Consider the following 16,017-nt stretch of genomic DNA (forward strand, 5'->3'; position numbering starts at 1 on the left):
AGAGGAGAAGGAGAAAATGAGGAATGCAGGCGAGAAGAACAGAGTTAGGTAGATCATATGTTTGGTTTCATATATGTTGGATTTGAAGTGCCTGTAAGGTGTCTAATCCCTTTCCTGCCAAAGATCTGTAAGGGTGAGGATTGTGCCTTTTCACTGCTCTGTCCCTAGCTCCTAGGACAGTGATTTGCACATTGAAGGCACTCAGTTGCTTAATAAGTGACTACATCTGGGGGCGCCTGGGTGGCTCAGTTGGTTAAGCGACTGCCTTCAGCTCAGGTCATGATCCTGGAGTCCCGGGATCGAGTCCCGCATCGGGCTCCTTGCTCAGCGGGGAGTCTGCTTCTCCCTCTAACCCTCCTCCCTCTCATGCTCTCTGTCTCTCATTCTCTCTCTCTCTCAAATAAATAAATAAAAAATCTTTAAAAAAAATAAATAAGTGACTACATCTGGGCGGATATGTCTAGTTGGTACTGTGAAAGTATGATTGGGAATTTAAAATAAGAGGTCTGAGTTGATGATAAATATTTAGGAGTTATAGTCGAGAATGGCTGAGATTGCCCAGGCTAGATAGCACTTGTGGAAACCAACATTTAAGGGTTATAGGGAAGAAATAGATCGATCGATCGACAGGGCTGAGAGAGGTAGGAGGGATATGAGAGAAGTCCCCAGAAGTTGAGAGAGTTTAAAGGAATTAGAATGATCATCAAGGCAAAATACTGCAGAGAGGTCAAGAACACTAAAAAATTACTGGATTTGGGGCGCCTGGGTGGCTCAGATGATTGGGCGTCTGCCTTCGGCTAGGTCGTGGTCCCGGTGTCCTGGGATCGGGTCCCGCGTCGGGTTCCCTGCTGGGCGGGGAGCCTGCTTCTCCCTCTGCCTCTGCCTCTCTCTCTCTCTCTCTCTCTCTCTCTGACTTTCATGAATAAATAAATAAAACATTAAAAAAAATAAAAATAAAAAATTACTGGATTTGGAAATTAGGTATTCGGTGTGTACAGAGTTTGTGAGACCAAGTCTAACCTTGACTAGAAGAGCAGTGTCTGAAAGGGTTGTGAAGCAGACAGCACAATTAAATGCTCAGGTGGACAGATGGACACTGCTTGTGAAAAAGTGGAAAGGATGATGAGGTTAGATTTATTTGTAGGAGAGTTTATTGATAGGTCTGAGGGAAAAACAGCTGCTAGTGTTTGTTTCTTTGGGATGTGGGAAACCAGGTCACTTGTTGCGAGTGGGGATGGAAATGTAGAGGGTTGAGGTAGTAAAAGTTTGGAGTAGTAGCTGAAGGGAATTGGAAGGAGAGCTGAGCAGATCTACTCAGGTGTGTTGAGTGGTTTTAAGAGCTGAATGCAATTTGAAGACCATTAATTTGTAGTAGACCAATATAAACAGTTGTGACTTTTCTCTAGCCACACCGGCACCTCAGAAAGCAAAGATGATTGTTGAATTGAGTGTGGGAATTTGCAAGCCAAGTATGGCAAAAAGAGCTATGAGAGTTGACGGGACCAGTAAGAAAGATATTGGAGTGACATGTCATGCAGTGGAGTGGAAGAGGAGGGAAGCAGACATACGGAAAGGTCACAGAACAGGAGATATTGATAAGGTTAAATTGTACACAGTAGAGTTGGTGAGGAAAAAGAGAATGGGAAGTACTTAATTTTGTGTTTTATTACATAAGGTTGATTGTCTCCCTCACTACCGATTTCTTGAAGGCAAGGCTTTTTATTCACCCAAGACAGTTGTTTGAAATCTATTAAAATAAGATGAAAAATTGATTATTTGGTTAAAAGTACTAGGGAAGGGGTTCCTAGGTGGCACAGTTGGTTAAGTGCCTGGCTCTTGATTTTGGTTCTGGTCATGATCTCAGGGTCATGAGATCCAGCCCCCATTGGGCTCCGCACTCAGGAGTCTGCTGGAGATTTTCACCCTCTCCCTCTGTCCCACCCCCCAATCATGCTCTCTCCCTCTCTCAGATAAGTGGATAAATCTTTTTTTTTTTTAAGTTTATTAAAGGGATGCCTGGGTGATTCAGTCAGTTAAGCGGCTGCCTTCGGCTCAGGTCATGATCCCAGGATCCTGGGATTGAGTCTCACATCGGGCTGCTTGCTCGGTGGGGAGCCTGCTTCTCCCTCTGCCAGCCACTCCCACTGCTTGTGCTCTCTCTCTCTCTCTCTGACAAATAGATAGATATCTTTTTAAAAAGTTTATTAAATAAATGCACATTCGCATATTGTCTAAAGAGTAAAGTGTTATATTTGTACTACCAGTAATATTAACTTTGACTTGGAGGGAATGCAGAAGTGGACTCCGTTAGTACTACCCTAGTAATATTTAATTGTGTCTGATACGGTATGTGAGAGGAAATCTGGTTGCAGATGCCAGTTAGGACTTTCTCTAGCCACACGCAGCAGCTCAAAGTGTAAAAGCAGAGTTGATGGTTGGATTAATACCAATTACGAGAATTTGTAAGCTGGGTATGGCAAAAGAGCAGTGGGAGTTGTGAGACCAGCAAGAAAGGCATTGGATAGGGCTCCTGGAGAGCTCAAGTCAGTTAAGCGCCTAACTCTTGATTTCAGGTCAGGTCATGATCTCCGAGTCCTGAGATCCAGCCCCGCCTTGGGCTCTGCACTCAGTGGGGAGTCTGCTTCTCTCCCTTTCCCTTTCTCTCTGCCCGCTTCTGTGCACGTGCTTGTGCTCTCTCTAAAGTAAATAAATACATCTTAAAAAAAAAAAAAAGGCGTTGGAGTGACATATCATGTGACCCTAGTAATGTTTTGTTGTTTCTGGTGTAGTATATGAGAGGAAATCTGGTTGCAAATGCCAGTTTCCAGAAAAAATATATATAATCAACCACGGATTTGACTGCTCAGTATCAGACCTACAATAATAATAAAAATGATATATTACAGGACTTCCAAAATCATATCTGGGCTAGGAGTTAAACATTTAAAATTTGGCCTGAATTAGTGAGCCTAATGGAATTTACTTCTGTCTGTCTCAGAGGTTTTCCATTGACTGTACTGTAATTACAGTTTCTCAGCCCAGTTATTTTTTTTATTTTTTTTTTTTTAGATTTTATTTATTTATTTGAGAGAGAGAATGAGAGACAGAGAGCATGAGAGGGAGGAGGGTCAGAGGGCGAAGCAGACTCCCTGCCGAGCAGGGAGCCCGATGCGGGACTCGATCCCAGGACTCCAGGATCATGACCTGAGCCGAAGGCAGTCGCTTAACCAACTGAGCCACCCAGGCGTCCCTCTCAGCCCAGTTATGATTACCACCTTTCTTTCTACGCTTCTCTCCTTTCCATTCAACACGTTATTTATTGAAGTCCGCCACTGGGAATATAGCAATGAACAAAACAGAAATCTATGTCCTCAAAAAACTGACATTCTAGTTAGGGAGGACTATTAAAAAAAATATAGTAGATGGTAAATAAGTGATATGAAAAAAATGAGGGGGAGGGATAAGGATTGTTTGGGAGTGGAGAGAAGTTGAGCTATAGTAGTCTTAGGGTTGCCAGGAAAGGCCTTCCTGAGAAGGTGACGTTTTGGTAAATACTTGAAGGAAATGAAGGAGTGAGTCATGCAGATAGATATCTGGGGGCAGAATATTCCAGGTAGGGGGAAGAGTAAGTGCAAAGACTCCTGAGGTGGCAGCATGCCCCAGCGTTTAAGGAACAACAAGGAGGCCATCTGCATGTTTACAGTGAGCCAGAGGAATAGTAGATTAGCCTGAGAGATGATGTCAGATACAGATTTTGTAGGGCCTGGGAGACCCCTGGTAGGACTTTGGCTTTTCTCTAAGCGGGGACCCCTTAGGTTTTGAGCAGAGGAATGATTTTTAGTTTAATGGGATCTTCTGGTAGCTCTGTAAGGAGTAGATTGAAGAGGGTAAAGGGTAGAAACAAGACACCAGTTGGGAGGCTATTGCAGTAGAGTCATTTTCCTTTTCTTCCTCCATCCATCCACTTATCTCTGTACATTCGCTTTTCTGGCAAAAGATGAACAACTAATTTTTTAGGAATGTTCTAGGGTAGATACATTATAATAAATGAGTCAGTATAGTAAATTAGTAGTGAATGTCTTCTTTACTAAGTAATTATATGTGGAAAATTAATCAGCAATAAGGCAGCGTCTTTAAATTATCTTTTTTTTTAGATTTTATTTACTTGAGAGAGACAGAGAGCACAAGGGGAGGGGAGTGCAGAGGGACAAGCAGACTCCCCACTCAGCGGCTCACACTCAATCCCAGGACCCTGGGATCATGACCTGAGCTTAAAGTCAGACACTGAACCAACTGAGCCACCTAGGCACCCCTAAATTATCTTTCTAATGTTATGTATTTATGTTGCTTAATCCATTTTCCCTGCCAAGTCTTTCTCTTGACCTTGACACAAATGTTTAACCTAGTCAGTCTCTGACAAAAGAATACAAAGTTTATCAGCCCAGATAAGGATTAAACCAGTGAATGTCATCTAATGAGAATTTCTTCACTCCGACCTCACTAGTTTCAATTAAATGTTGATGAATCACAAGTTGTTTGCTTTCATTTTCCCTTAATAAAAACTCTCTAACATTATTAACTTTAAAGAAAGAAGAAAATATGCCTGAAAAATCTTGTGTACATTTTATGTAATTAACATTAAATTTACAATATGATACTTTATCAAATCGAAGGCACAATTGTTTGGAAGGTATACTTTCTTTTATGTACCACCAAGAAAGAAAAAACATTTTCAGTTAAACTGAAATTTGTCATCAGTTGCAAGGCATTCCTATTTCAAATGTTAAAATATGCAAAATATGCATCTAGAATTGATGAAATAGAGCAGATTAGCTTTCAGTGGAAATTTTATATTTGTGTGGGGGATGATTTCATTTTATTGGCTGGCTTTTCCATTATACATCTTAGTTATTAGAAACAGGACTTAAAAAAAAAAACCCTAATGTGTGTGAAGCAAATCTTACTGCCAAACAAAATAATTTCTTTATGTCTCCTTTTCTATGTAAACTCAGGAAATGGAAAAAAAAAAAATTGAGGTGTGAGGTGTATACCAGAACTGACTGTAGAAAGATGCAATATCGGGATGAACACTTCAGCTGATATTTTGAATTTACTATGAAATATAAAGGAGTCACAATCTTACCACCAGCATTTTGCTGTGACCATATTTATGATTCATGCACTTTTCCTAAGATCAATTCTAGAACAGTTTCTAAAAGAATGAAGAAGACAAATGATAGATTGGATTGTGGCCATTAAGGCAATATGTGAATGGCTACAAGCTTTAATAAGGCATACAAGAGAGAATTTACAGAAGAGGTGGAAAATAAAGAAGTAGAAATGTGAAAGTAAAGGAGGAACTCCTGCAGATGATTGTGGTTATGATCACAGGGATGTAATCTGTGTATTTTTCAAAAGTCTTCAAACTATATACTTAAAATCTGCATTTCATTGTACGTAAGGTGTACCTAAAAAGAATCCAAAAACAAAAGCAGTAAATATATAAGAATGTTTGTTATTAATAAAAGTTACAATTTTAGGGGCGCCTGGGTGGCTCAGTCGGTTGAGCGACTGCCTTCGGCTCAGGTCATGATCCCAGGGTCCTGGGATCGAGCCCCACATCGGGCTCCCTGCTCGGCGGGAAGCCTGCTTCTCCCTCTCCCACTCCCCCTGCTTGTGTTCCCTCTCTCGCTGTGTCTCTCTCTGTCAAATAAATAAAATATTTTTAAAAAATAAAAAAATATTAACAATTGAGATGAAGTTTTGACAGAATATAAAGACAAAGCAACCCTGAAAATCTAGGCTAGGGTTCCCAAACACAGTTTTTAAGGCTTTTTCCCTGAAGATTTTTAAAATTTTTATTTTATTTGAATTCAATTAACATACAGTATATCATTAGTTTCAGAGGTAGAGTTCAGTTATTCATCAGTTGCGTATAGCACCCAGTGCTCATTACATCATTATATCACTTGCCCTCCTTAATGCCCATTACCCATTTACTCCATCCCCCCACCCACCTCCCCTCTAGCAACCCTCAGTTTGTTTTCTATAGTTAAGAGTCTCTGAAGATTGTTATAAGTCTGTGGTAGGGCCTGGGGTTCTGTATTTTTAACAAGCACCCAGGGGGTGCCTGGATGGCTCAGTTGGTTCAAGTGTCTGCCTTCAGTTCAGGTCATGATCTCAGGGTCCTGGGATCGAGCCCCAAGTCTGGCTCCTTGCTCAGCAGGGAGCCTGTTTCTCCCTCTGCCTGCCACTCCCCCTGCTTGTGCTCACTCTCTCTGACAAATAAATAAATAAAATCTTAAAAAAAAAAAAAAAGGTTTATTAGAGTGCATGCACGTGTGCGAGCAGGAGAAGGGGCAGAGGGAGAGGGGGAGAGAGAATCCTCTATACAGAGCGAGTAGTGGGGCTTGATCTCACCTCCCTGAGATCATGACCTGAACTGAAATCAAGAGTCAGATGATTACCAACTGCCCTACCCAGGCGTCCCCATATATGCATTTTTAAATATATGACAGATCGGAGAGTATAAACAATTTTGCTTCCAGCATTTTTTCCATTTACATTGTAATTAAAATTTGAAATGCTAATGACAGGACGCCAGGGTGGCTCAGTTGGTTAAGCATCTACCTTTGGCTGGGGTCATGATCCCAGGGTCCTGGGATCAAGTCCTGCGTTGAGCTCCTTGCTGGGCGGGGAGCCTGCTTCTCCCTCTGCCTGCAACTCCCCCTGTTCATGCTCGCTCACGCACCCACTCTCTCTGACAAATAAATAAATCTTTAAAAAAAAAATGAAATGCTAATGACTATGTGAGATTCCCAAAATAAGTCCTGGGTTTTACAACTACAGTATTTGAAGTAAGCTAGGTAGATAATTAGGCTTTAACTATTTCATATCTTTGCAGCTGGCTAAGACTTTATTTTCATCTTATAGTGTATTTGATTTTTTTAATAAGTCTCCAAATTAGTCAAACATTTTAGAATGTATATTTATTTAAAGGGAAGAAAAATTGATGAAATTTAAGAATTATAAATAGAATTAATGGTAAGCATTATAAAGTAGAGGGGCATCTGGCTGGCTCAGTCGGTGGAGCATGTGACTCAATCTCAGGGTTGTGAGTTTGAGCCCCACATTAGGTGTAGAGTTTATTTTAAAATAAAAAAAAATTATAAGTAGGACGCCTGGGTGGCTCAGTTGGTTAAGCGACTGCCTTCGGCTCAGGTCATGATCCTGGAGTCCCTGGATGGAGTCCCGCATCGGGCTCCCTGCTCGGCAGGGAGTCTGCTTCTCCCTCTGACCCTCCCCCCTCTCATGTGCTTGCTCTCTCTCATTCTCTCTCTCTCAAATAAATAAATAAAATCTTAAAAAAAAAATTATAAGTAGAGAAGTCTTCTCATAGACAAGTAAATGAAAGCACTAAATAGAGAACATATTCAATTCTTGGAACATAGTAAAGCTTGTAGAGTAAAATGTGAGATTTAATTCATATCACAGGTGGTAGTTGAGTATTTACTATATGTTACCATTTTTCTTAGCATTTTACATATGTTATATGTAATATATTTAACTATGTAAATAATATATATAACTATATTATAATATATAAACTATAATAGTTTCATTGTTTATTCCTGAATTAAGCAATAGAGTTAAAATTATTAGCCAATATTCTTTTCATTATTTTGCTTGTTGTAAAAGGTAGATACTTTCCTGGGCACCTGGATGGCTCAGTCAGTTAAGCGTCTGCCTTCGGCTCAGGTCATAATCCCAGAGTCCCCGGTTTGAGCCCTACATCAGGCTCCCTGCTCAGCAGGGAGTCTGCTTCCCCCCCCTGCCCCTCACCCTACTCTCATGCTCTCTGTCTCACAAATAAATAAAATCTTAAAAGAAGAAGAAAAGGTAGATACTTCCCTTAATTTTAGAGCACTTGAACTTTAATGGACTATAGTTTATGTATTTTTTTCAAACAAAAGGTCTCACATATTTATTACTGAACCAACCAACTGGTGCAGAAGCATAGTAACAGAGAAGAATCATTTCCCTAATAAAACATGTCTATTGCTCAGGTTGTAGTGATGTTACAGAGTGATAGGATATGAGTATGTGACCATGCAGCATAAATATGTGTGCCATCCATGTGCTGTTCCTTATAGACCAGCTTGGTTCTTTTCCAGTGCCTCTTGAAGCTGTACCTGATTTTGATACCGGTTTTCATCTGAATCCACTAGGGAATGGGACAACTATGCTTTTGTTTCTTGGCCAGAAATTGCTTGATGGGTCTTGTGAGAAGATCCAAATCAGAGTATTAATGTGCAGAGTTGGGATTCAAACCCAGGCCATCCAAGCTCCTAGGTTAGAGAGCCTTCCAGACTTCCCTGCTGTCATCCATGGTGAGGAACAGTCAACCATACACACCATGATGGCAGAGAAATAGGAGAGAGAAAAAATAGTTCACTTTTTGAGTGAAATTATAATGAATCATGGTTAGCACATCGACTCATACAAAGCATAGTTGAAATGTGTAGAATGAAAATGAAGATAATAACATAGCCAAAGCACCTGCCTCCCAAAATATATATGAGGTTTAAATGAACTTTTAGATTTAGGATTCTTTTGTTATTTTTGTTCGTTTTTGCATTATCTGAATGTCTGAGAAAAGAATGAAATTCTCTATAAGCCCACAGAATTTTTCATTAAGGTATTATCTTTTTCTAGCTTAAAGCAATAAACGTAGATCTTCAAAGTGATGCTGCTCTGCAGGTGGACATTTCTGATGCTCTTAGTGAGAGAGATAAAGTAAAATTCACTGTTCATACAAAGGTAAATGTGATTTTGTACTTGTATTATTAACAGCTATTTATTGTGCAAATGTTACATCTGTAATAATATATTGACTGGAACTTTGGTTTTGAACAAATTAGAAAGAAACCATATTTTAGCTTATAATTCACTGCTTTTATTTTAACAAACAGTTTTAGGGAATGTACTTTTTTTAATATGCTTTTTAAAGGTTAACATTTAAGAGTTAATCACAGATGTAATGCAAATTTAATTTTCTCTAGACTTATTAACATGTTTCAGTATTCTTGTTTTCAATTTTGTTTTGTTCTTTCAGTTAATTATATTATTGTCTTAGAGGGCATTTGGGTGGCTTAGTTGGTTAAGCCTCCAACTCTTGATTTCGGCTCAGGTCATGATCTCAGGCTTGTCCCTCTCCCCCCCACCGACCCTCCCTCTTTCTCTCTCTCTCTCTCTCAAATAAATAAAACTTTAAAACTAAATAAATTACTATCTTAAAAATTATTTTCTTCTTGGATTTTAGTTCTCAGGCACATTTTCAGATCTTAAATTTATTTTCCTTTGAGTAGTTGAGTTTGATATATATTAATAACTTTTAAGTAATGGTAGCAATACAATATAATAAGAGGCTGTCAGCTTACTTTCTTAAAGATCCCAGGATAATTTTTTCTGGGTGTCTCAGAGTTTTCATAATAGAGTTTAAAAGTACTGATAATCATTCATATAAGACTAATTTAAGAAAATAAGATTAAAAATGTTTATTAAAAGCTTTTTAGTGCAATTTTGATTTTTCTTCAAGAGAATCTCTGTCTTTGCAGAGTTCATTGCCAAATTTTAAACAAAATGAGTTTTCTGTTGTTCGACAACATGAGGAATTTATCTGGCTTCATGATTCCTTCGTTGAAAATGAAGACTATGCGGGTTACATTGTAAGTGTTGGGGTTCCATTTTAATCCCATTTTGTAGGAACTTTTTAGATACTTTGTTATGTGTTAAATCTTGTTTAGCATTTTAGTGAACTGATGTGATTTTTAAAAATTGTCAGTTACAAAACGCAATTGACTACCACCTTTTATCCTGAATTGTCTAGTTTGAGAGTGTGGAGATATGGATATCTTGTGCTCCTTCATTTAAACTTAAATTCTTACTGTTTATTGGAATTGAAATGGGCTTTTCCTAGAGATTAAGGGGATGTTATAAACCATACCCGTTTTGAACCCTTAGGTAGACAGATATTTAGAGTTGGAGGGTTCCTTAAGAGGTTATCTAATCTAAGTATGCATTAGGTGTTGTGCCTCAGCTGTTGACCACACTCAGATTCCTGAAATTTAGTTTCATATGATCTCCTTGAAATCATCCTGAACTGATTCTGTCTCCATCCTTATGGCAACACTCCTTCTCAGTCATTTGCTTTTTCTTTGTAAAACTCAGAATTTGGTGGACCACTGGCAGTGCCTTCTTTTTTTTCTTTCTTTTAAAAAAATTACTGGTTTATATAAAGAATCAACACAGGAACAGCCAAAAGGAAGAGATGCATAGGACAAGGTACAGGGAGAGGGGGTTGGTGCAGAACTTTCATGTTCTGCAGGTGTACCACCTTCCACTTTCCAGCATGTCAGTGTCTTCGCCAACCTGGAAGCTCCTCCTTCTCTTCCCATGTTATTTCCACCTTTTCTTCCTCATCTTGTCTAATTCTTTTTTTTTTTAGTTTTATTTTATTATGTTATGTTAGTCACCATTCATTACATCATTAGTTTTTGATGTAGTGTTCCATGATTCATTGTTTGCGTATAACACCCAGTGCTCCATTCAATACGTGCCCTGCTTAATACCCGTCACCAGGCTAACCCATCCCCCACCCCCCTCCCCTCTAAAACCCTCAGTTTGTTTCTCAGAGTCCATAGTCTGTCATGGTTCGTCTCCCCCTCCGATTCCCTCCCCCTGTCATTTTCCCCTTCCTACTGTCTTCTCTTTTTTTTCTTTTAACATATAATGTATTATTTGTTTCAGAGGTACAGGTCTGTGATTCAACCGTCTTACACAATTCACAGTGCTCACCTAATGGCATTTTCTTACTACCATGTCCTTCTACACACTAAACACTCCTCAAAGATCAAGACCGTATCTTATTTAGGGATGCCTGGGTGGCTCAGTTGGTTGAGCCCCTGCCTTCAGCTCAGGTAATGATCCCAGGGTCCTGGGATCAAGTTCCTCATCAGGCTCGTTGCTCATCGAGGAGCCTGCTTCTCGCTCTGCCTGAAGCTCCCCCTTCTTGGATTTAAAAAAAAAAAAAAGGGCCATGTCTTATTTATCTTTATATGCACATTGTTCAGCATCATTCCTGGCACATAGTAGATGTGGTTGGTGTATGGGCATCCATGAATGTGTGCTCGGCTGTACTTGATGCTTCCTTCCCTGTGGCTTTCCTCAAGTATAACCCTTCTCTTGTATTCATTCTTTAGCTTTCCCCTACTTACCTGTTCTTCCTTTATCTTCTTGCTTTCTTTACTTTCCATCATTTCCCCTTAAGTGTTCTTCTAGGCCCTTCCTCTTAAGATAAACTTTTTCTTTATCCTTCCCTTGAATGATATGTCTCTTCTAGATCTTATATTTTTATTTAAGGTAAGTGTTTACGTACCCACTGTGAGTGAATAGAATGATGTTAGTCATTAATCCCTGTCTTGTTCTCTTGGTTTTAAGTCAGTGCTTTCTTCTTATAACACTCCTCCAATTCAGGAACCCTTTTTAACATTCCTTGCTAGAGCATACTCTTGGCATTCATGAATTTTAAAAACATAGCATAGCATAAAGCTACTATGAATTCTTTAATTAAAAAATATATTTGTATTTAATCAAACCATTTACATACTTCTGAAAAATGGTATGCATCTTCTTTTAGTGTATAGTCAGAGCTTAATGTGCATATACATTTGAGGACTCTAAGTTGCCACATAGGAATCTGCAGATTAAAGTTTGGAAACTAGTGTTCTTATACTAGAAAATAGTGTTCTGCTGTATTTCTTCCTTGGTGCAAAGGACCTAATCAAATTCTCTATCCTGAATTGGGATGTTCCTGGTGTCGTGTTCATTCAGGATGTTTTTAGCTCTCCCAGATACAGTCTTTTATGGTGGCAGTAGTACAACTGCTGTGAAAAAGAAAATAGTCTTTAAATTAGGGACTTGGTTCTCTTACAGATCCCACCGGCACCACCAAGACCTGATTTTGATGCTTCAAGGGAAAAACTGCAGAAGCTTGGAGAAGGAGAAGGGTCCATGACAAAGGAAGAATTCACAAAGATGAAACAGGAACTGGAAGCGTATGTGATTTTTGTTGTTGCTTTTGTTAATTGTGCTTGTTTTAATGCCTTTTTCTGTGCTCTCTGATATCCCATCCTTTTAATCATTTCACCACAGTGACCCTTTCTGAAAGATGCAGGTTTAAGCCAAACAACCAGTTTTAATGGTCATGATCAGAGCCTACAGGAAAATTATAGAATAATTGTCTGTATTGTAAAATTCTTTAATGTTTTAAATAGACTCTGAAAATTAAAAACAGAGGATCCAAAACTTTATTTAAAAATAGTAGAAAGGGAAATACGACTCTTTAAAGCAGAATGTAACTTGCTTTGTTTTTTATTTACAAGGTTTTAGTCATTGCCAACCTAGTTTTCTTTTTTCGATATGTGCATACTACCCAAACTTCTATTATTTCTCGTAGAAATATGCACTGAGCAACTCTGCATATATTATTTTCTTTTTTAAAAAATGTGTGTGTGCATGTGTGTGTAATTTTTGCCCTCTTTTTTTCTGTCTCTGGCTTCTGGCTGAAGGAAAAAGAATAGGAACAAAGTAACAAGAGAATAGTTTTTAAAATGTTTTCATTAAATGATTATTAGTTTCACATATACTAGAAATTGTATTCAATCCTTGAAAAAATTTGAGATAGTTTCTATTTTATTTTTAGCATACTTGCTAAAAATACCAAATCTTTCCCCTTTTACTAGACATATGAATAATTTTAGATTTGCAGTATATTGTTTTTCTATATTTTGGGAGCTATACAAGGAAATAACTTTCCTTGCATCATCATCACTTCCATCACTCTTTTTCTGGCCATTTCTCCTCTTCATGCATTTCCTTTTCTCCTCTTCCACTTAGTTTTGGCTTTTAAGCGTCTATCCACATGGCTACTAGACTCCTCTTCAGAATGCTAAACTCATTTGGCAAGATAAATTAGCAAAGTAGATCTTTTTTGTCAAAGTGTGAGGTGCTAGGTATTTTAAGATTTTTGGCCCTGCTGGGTGCAAGCAATAGTCTTGAGAGCAGACAGAAATCTATACTTTTATAGTTATAAGACTGAAAACTGGAAATTAGCAGAGCACATTAATATTAAAGAATCTGTGGTTTTCCAGTGGCCCTGATCATGATTCTTTTGTGGTCTGGTTAGGGGTTGGATAACAGAGAACCTTGGGTTTATTCTACTGCTACCTCCATCCTCTGCATCCTTCTTTTTTGTCTTCACTGAATGACTACCCTCACAGAGATCAAACTTCTCCCAACATTGGTCCTGCTGGTTTGCTGGTATGTAAAATTTATCCTCCTTGCACGTAGTTGAAGCAAGAATATTGGGCCTTTTCCTTGAGTGTTTCTTTTTTTCAAACTGACATATATTACTATACGATCGCTGTGATTCACTGATGATATTAAACTATTTTAAACACAGTTTTTCAATGTAATGACAAAAATTAGTCTCTCTGCGGTATGCTTTTTTCTTGTGTGTTTGGGTCATTAGATGAAAATAATTATTAATGTCAAAAATATGTTTACTGAGGATTGGGTTTTATTTATTTTTTTTATAAAAGTGTTTAAATGCAGTAATTATCTAGAAATTGAGTCATAAAATTGTATTGAATAACTTGTAGTATACTTTCTCTGGAGCTGAAAACGAACCCCTCTATAGTTACTTTAACATCAACTTGCATAGGAAGAAAGGTTCATAAAACCTAAAAATATTAACATTTAAATATAATAAATACTATTAACTAGCATGAAGCCTTCTCAGAGCTGGGTTTTATATATTTTATTAACAGTTCAACTAAAATCTTTGTTTATGTGGATTATATCTTTATATCTTTAATTTTGCTTTTAGTATAATTCAGAGTATTTGCTGAAAAAATTGTTGCAGATGATTTTCTAGTTGATGCAGTGTTTTACCTTTAATTTTGTGTATTGTTTCTAGTGAATATTTGGCAATATTCAAGAAGACTGTTGCAATGCATGAAGTGTTCCTATGTCGTGTGGCAGCACATCCTATTTTGAGAAAAGATTTAAATTTTCATGTCTTCTTGGAATATAATCAAGATGTGAGTATTGATTAAAGTAGTGATCAAGGTTTATTTTTAGAGTTACTGGGAAAGGCAGGGAATAGTTAGATGACCCTTTTTTGTAACATTCTTCTATTTCAAGGCAGTTTAAAATGATACTTTTGTGGGGCGCCTGGGTGGCTCAGTTGGTTAAGCGACTGCTTTCGGCTGAGGTCATGATCCTGGAGTCCCGGGATCGAGTCCCGCATCGGGCTCCCTGCTCAGCAGGGAGCCTGCTTCTCCCTCTGACCCTCCCCCCTCTCATGTGCTCTCTCTCTCTCATTCTCTCTGTCTCAAATAAATAAATAAAATCTTTAAAAAAAATAAAATAATAAAAAATAAAATAAAATAAAATGATACTTTTGTAGTGGTAATACAGTATTTCAGTAGAACTTGAGGAGATTAATTGAAGAAATGAGGGAAAATCATGTTACTACATGGGATATTGATTTTCATCCTGAATTGTGAACTTTTTAAGAAACACGGTTATCAACTTGATTGTTTTTTTTTTTCTTTTTTTTAAAGATTTTATTTATTTATTCATGAGAGATAGAGAGAGAGAGAGGCAGAGGCAGAGGGAGAAGCAGGCTCCCCGCAGAGCAGGGAGCCCAATGCGGGACTCGATCCCAGGACCCTGGGATCATGACCTGAGCTGAAGGCAGACGCTTAACCGACTGAGCCACCCAGGCGTCCCATCAACTTGATTGTTTCTTAAATTTGAGTTTGGAGTCCTCTGAAGCCTTATGGGGAATCCCAGCGAGGTGTTTGAGCTAAAGAATTCCAGATTAGTTTTGGGTTAATCATTGAGTTTTGATCTGTTTAACTGACCTTCTTCAGTGCGATTGCTCCTAACCTTCCTCCCTCCCTGCCTGAAAACTGTTACAGTGCAAATAGAAAAATTGGTGCAGGGCGCCTGGGCGGCTCAGTTGTTAAGCGTCTGCCTTTGGCTCAGGTCATGACCCCAGAGTCCTGGGATCGAGCCCCACATCGGGCTCCCTGCTCAGTGGGAGCCTGCTTCTCCCTCTCCCACTCCCCCTGCTCGTGTTCCCTCTCTCGCTGTGTCTCTCTCTCTGTCAAATAAATAAATAAAATCTTTTGAAAAAAAAAAAAAGAAAAGAAAAATTGATGCAATTGAGCTTCAAAGATTTCTTCATTTGTAGTACTGGCAAAAATTTTAATGGGTGGGCGATACAGATCTTGGGATTTATATTCGGATGACGAGATTAACTCATAATTTTAGCAAAAAACCAAATGTAGCATAGTGCTAGTTTGTTTACAAGTTAACATCAAGATCAAAGAATTTTGTATATATAAATTTGTCCTTCTGGTTTGGTTTTAGTAGACATGACAATGACAATAAAGTGTCCTAAGTCTAGCAGTAGAGAGTACATATTTTTTTAAAAGGGTATGAAGTAACTCAAGATCACAGAAACATAGCACTTAAGCATGGGTACTTTGACAAGCATAAATGTGGTATGTGATACTGGCATGTGGTCGTTTGTAACTAGGAATTAATTGTAAAGAATGCTGGCTATATTATGAATTATAAGAAGTGAAAACAATTCGTGAGTAGGGTTGCCAAAGAACACATGATACAGAATGCTATCATCAATTTTTTACCTTTATGTGTTTGTTTTTCCTCAACCTTATTCGTGGCCTGGGCCAAAACCTTAATAATAATTGGTAGAGCAGCATAAGTCTGTATACAGTGGGGCGTGGTATTATCGGTTCAGGGTGACTTGTGCTAGAGGAGCCTCGTGCTCCACATACTCTAGCCCATTGCCAAATCCCTTAGTGCTGTGTAAAATTACATATCTGTATTTTTTTAATTTTATTTTTTAAACTTTTTTTTTTT

The 16,017-nt window shown here is 38.3% G+C and overlaps 1 protein-coding gene across 3 annotated transcripts in view; it reads left to right on the top strand.

The window, feature by feature from the left end:
- Positions 1 to 16,017, top strand: part of LOC118002894 (sorting nexin-6) — a 56,297-nt gene that overhangs the window by 5,779 nt on the left and 34,501 nt on the right. For 2 of the 3 annotated variants that reach the window (XM_034993506.1, XM_034993508.1), the window contains 4 exons: positions 8,716 to 8,820; positions 9,618 to 9,728; positions 11,995 to 12,116; positions 14,039 to 14,162. In XM_034993506.1, the coding sequence (XP_034849397.1) occupies positions 8,716 to 8,820; positions 9,618 to 9,728; positions 11,995 to 12,116; positions 14,039 to 14,162 (462 nt within the window). The remainder of the gene's footprint in view (positions 1 to 8,715; positions 8,821 to 9,617; positions 9,729 to 11,994; positions 12,117 to 14,038; positions 14,163 to 16,017) is intronic. The other variant, XM_034993507.1, reaches the window with a different exon arrangement.

This window comes from Mirounga leonina, unplaced genomic scaffold (assembly GCF_011800145.1).
Source record: "Mirounga leonina isolate KUSES-001 unplaced genomic scaffold, KU_Mleo_1.0 Mir_84, whole genome shotgun sequence".
Lineage (NCBI taxonomy): Eukaryota > Metazoa > Chordata > Mammalia > Carnivora > Phocidae > Mirounga > Mirounga leonina.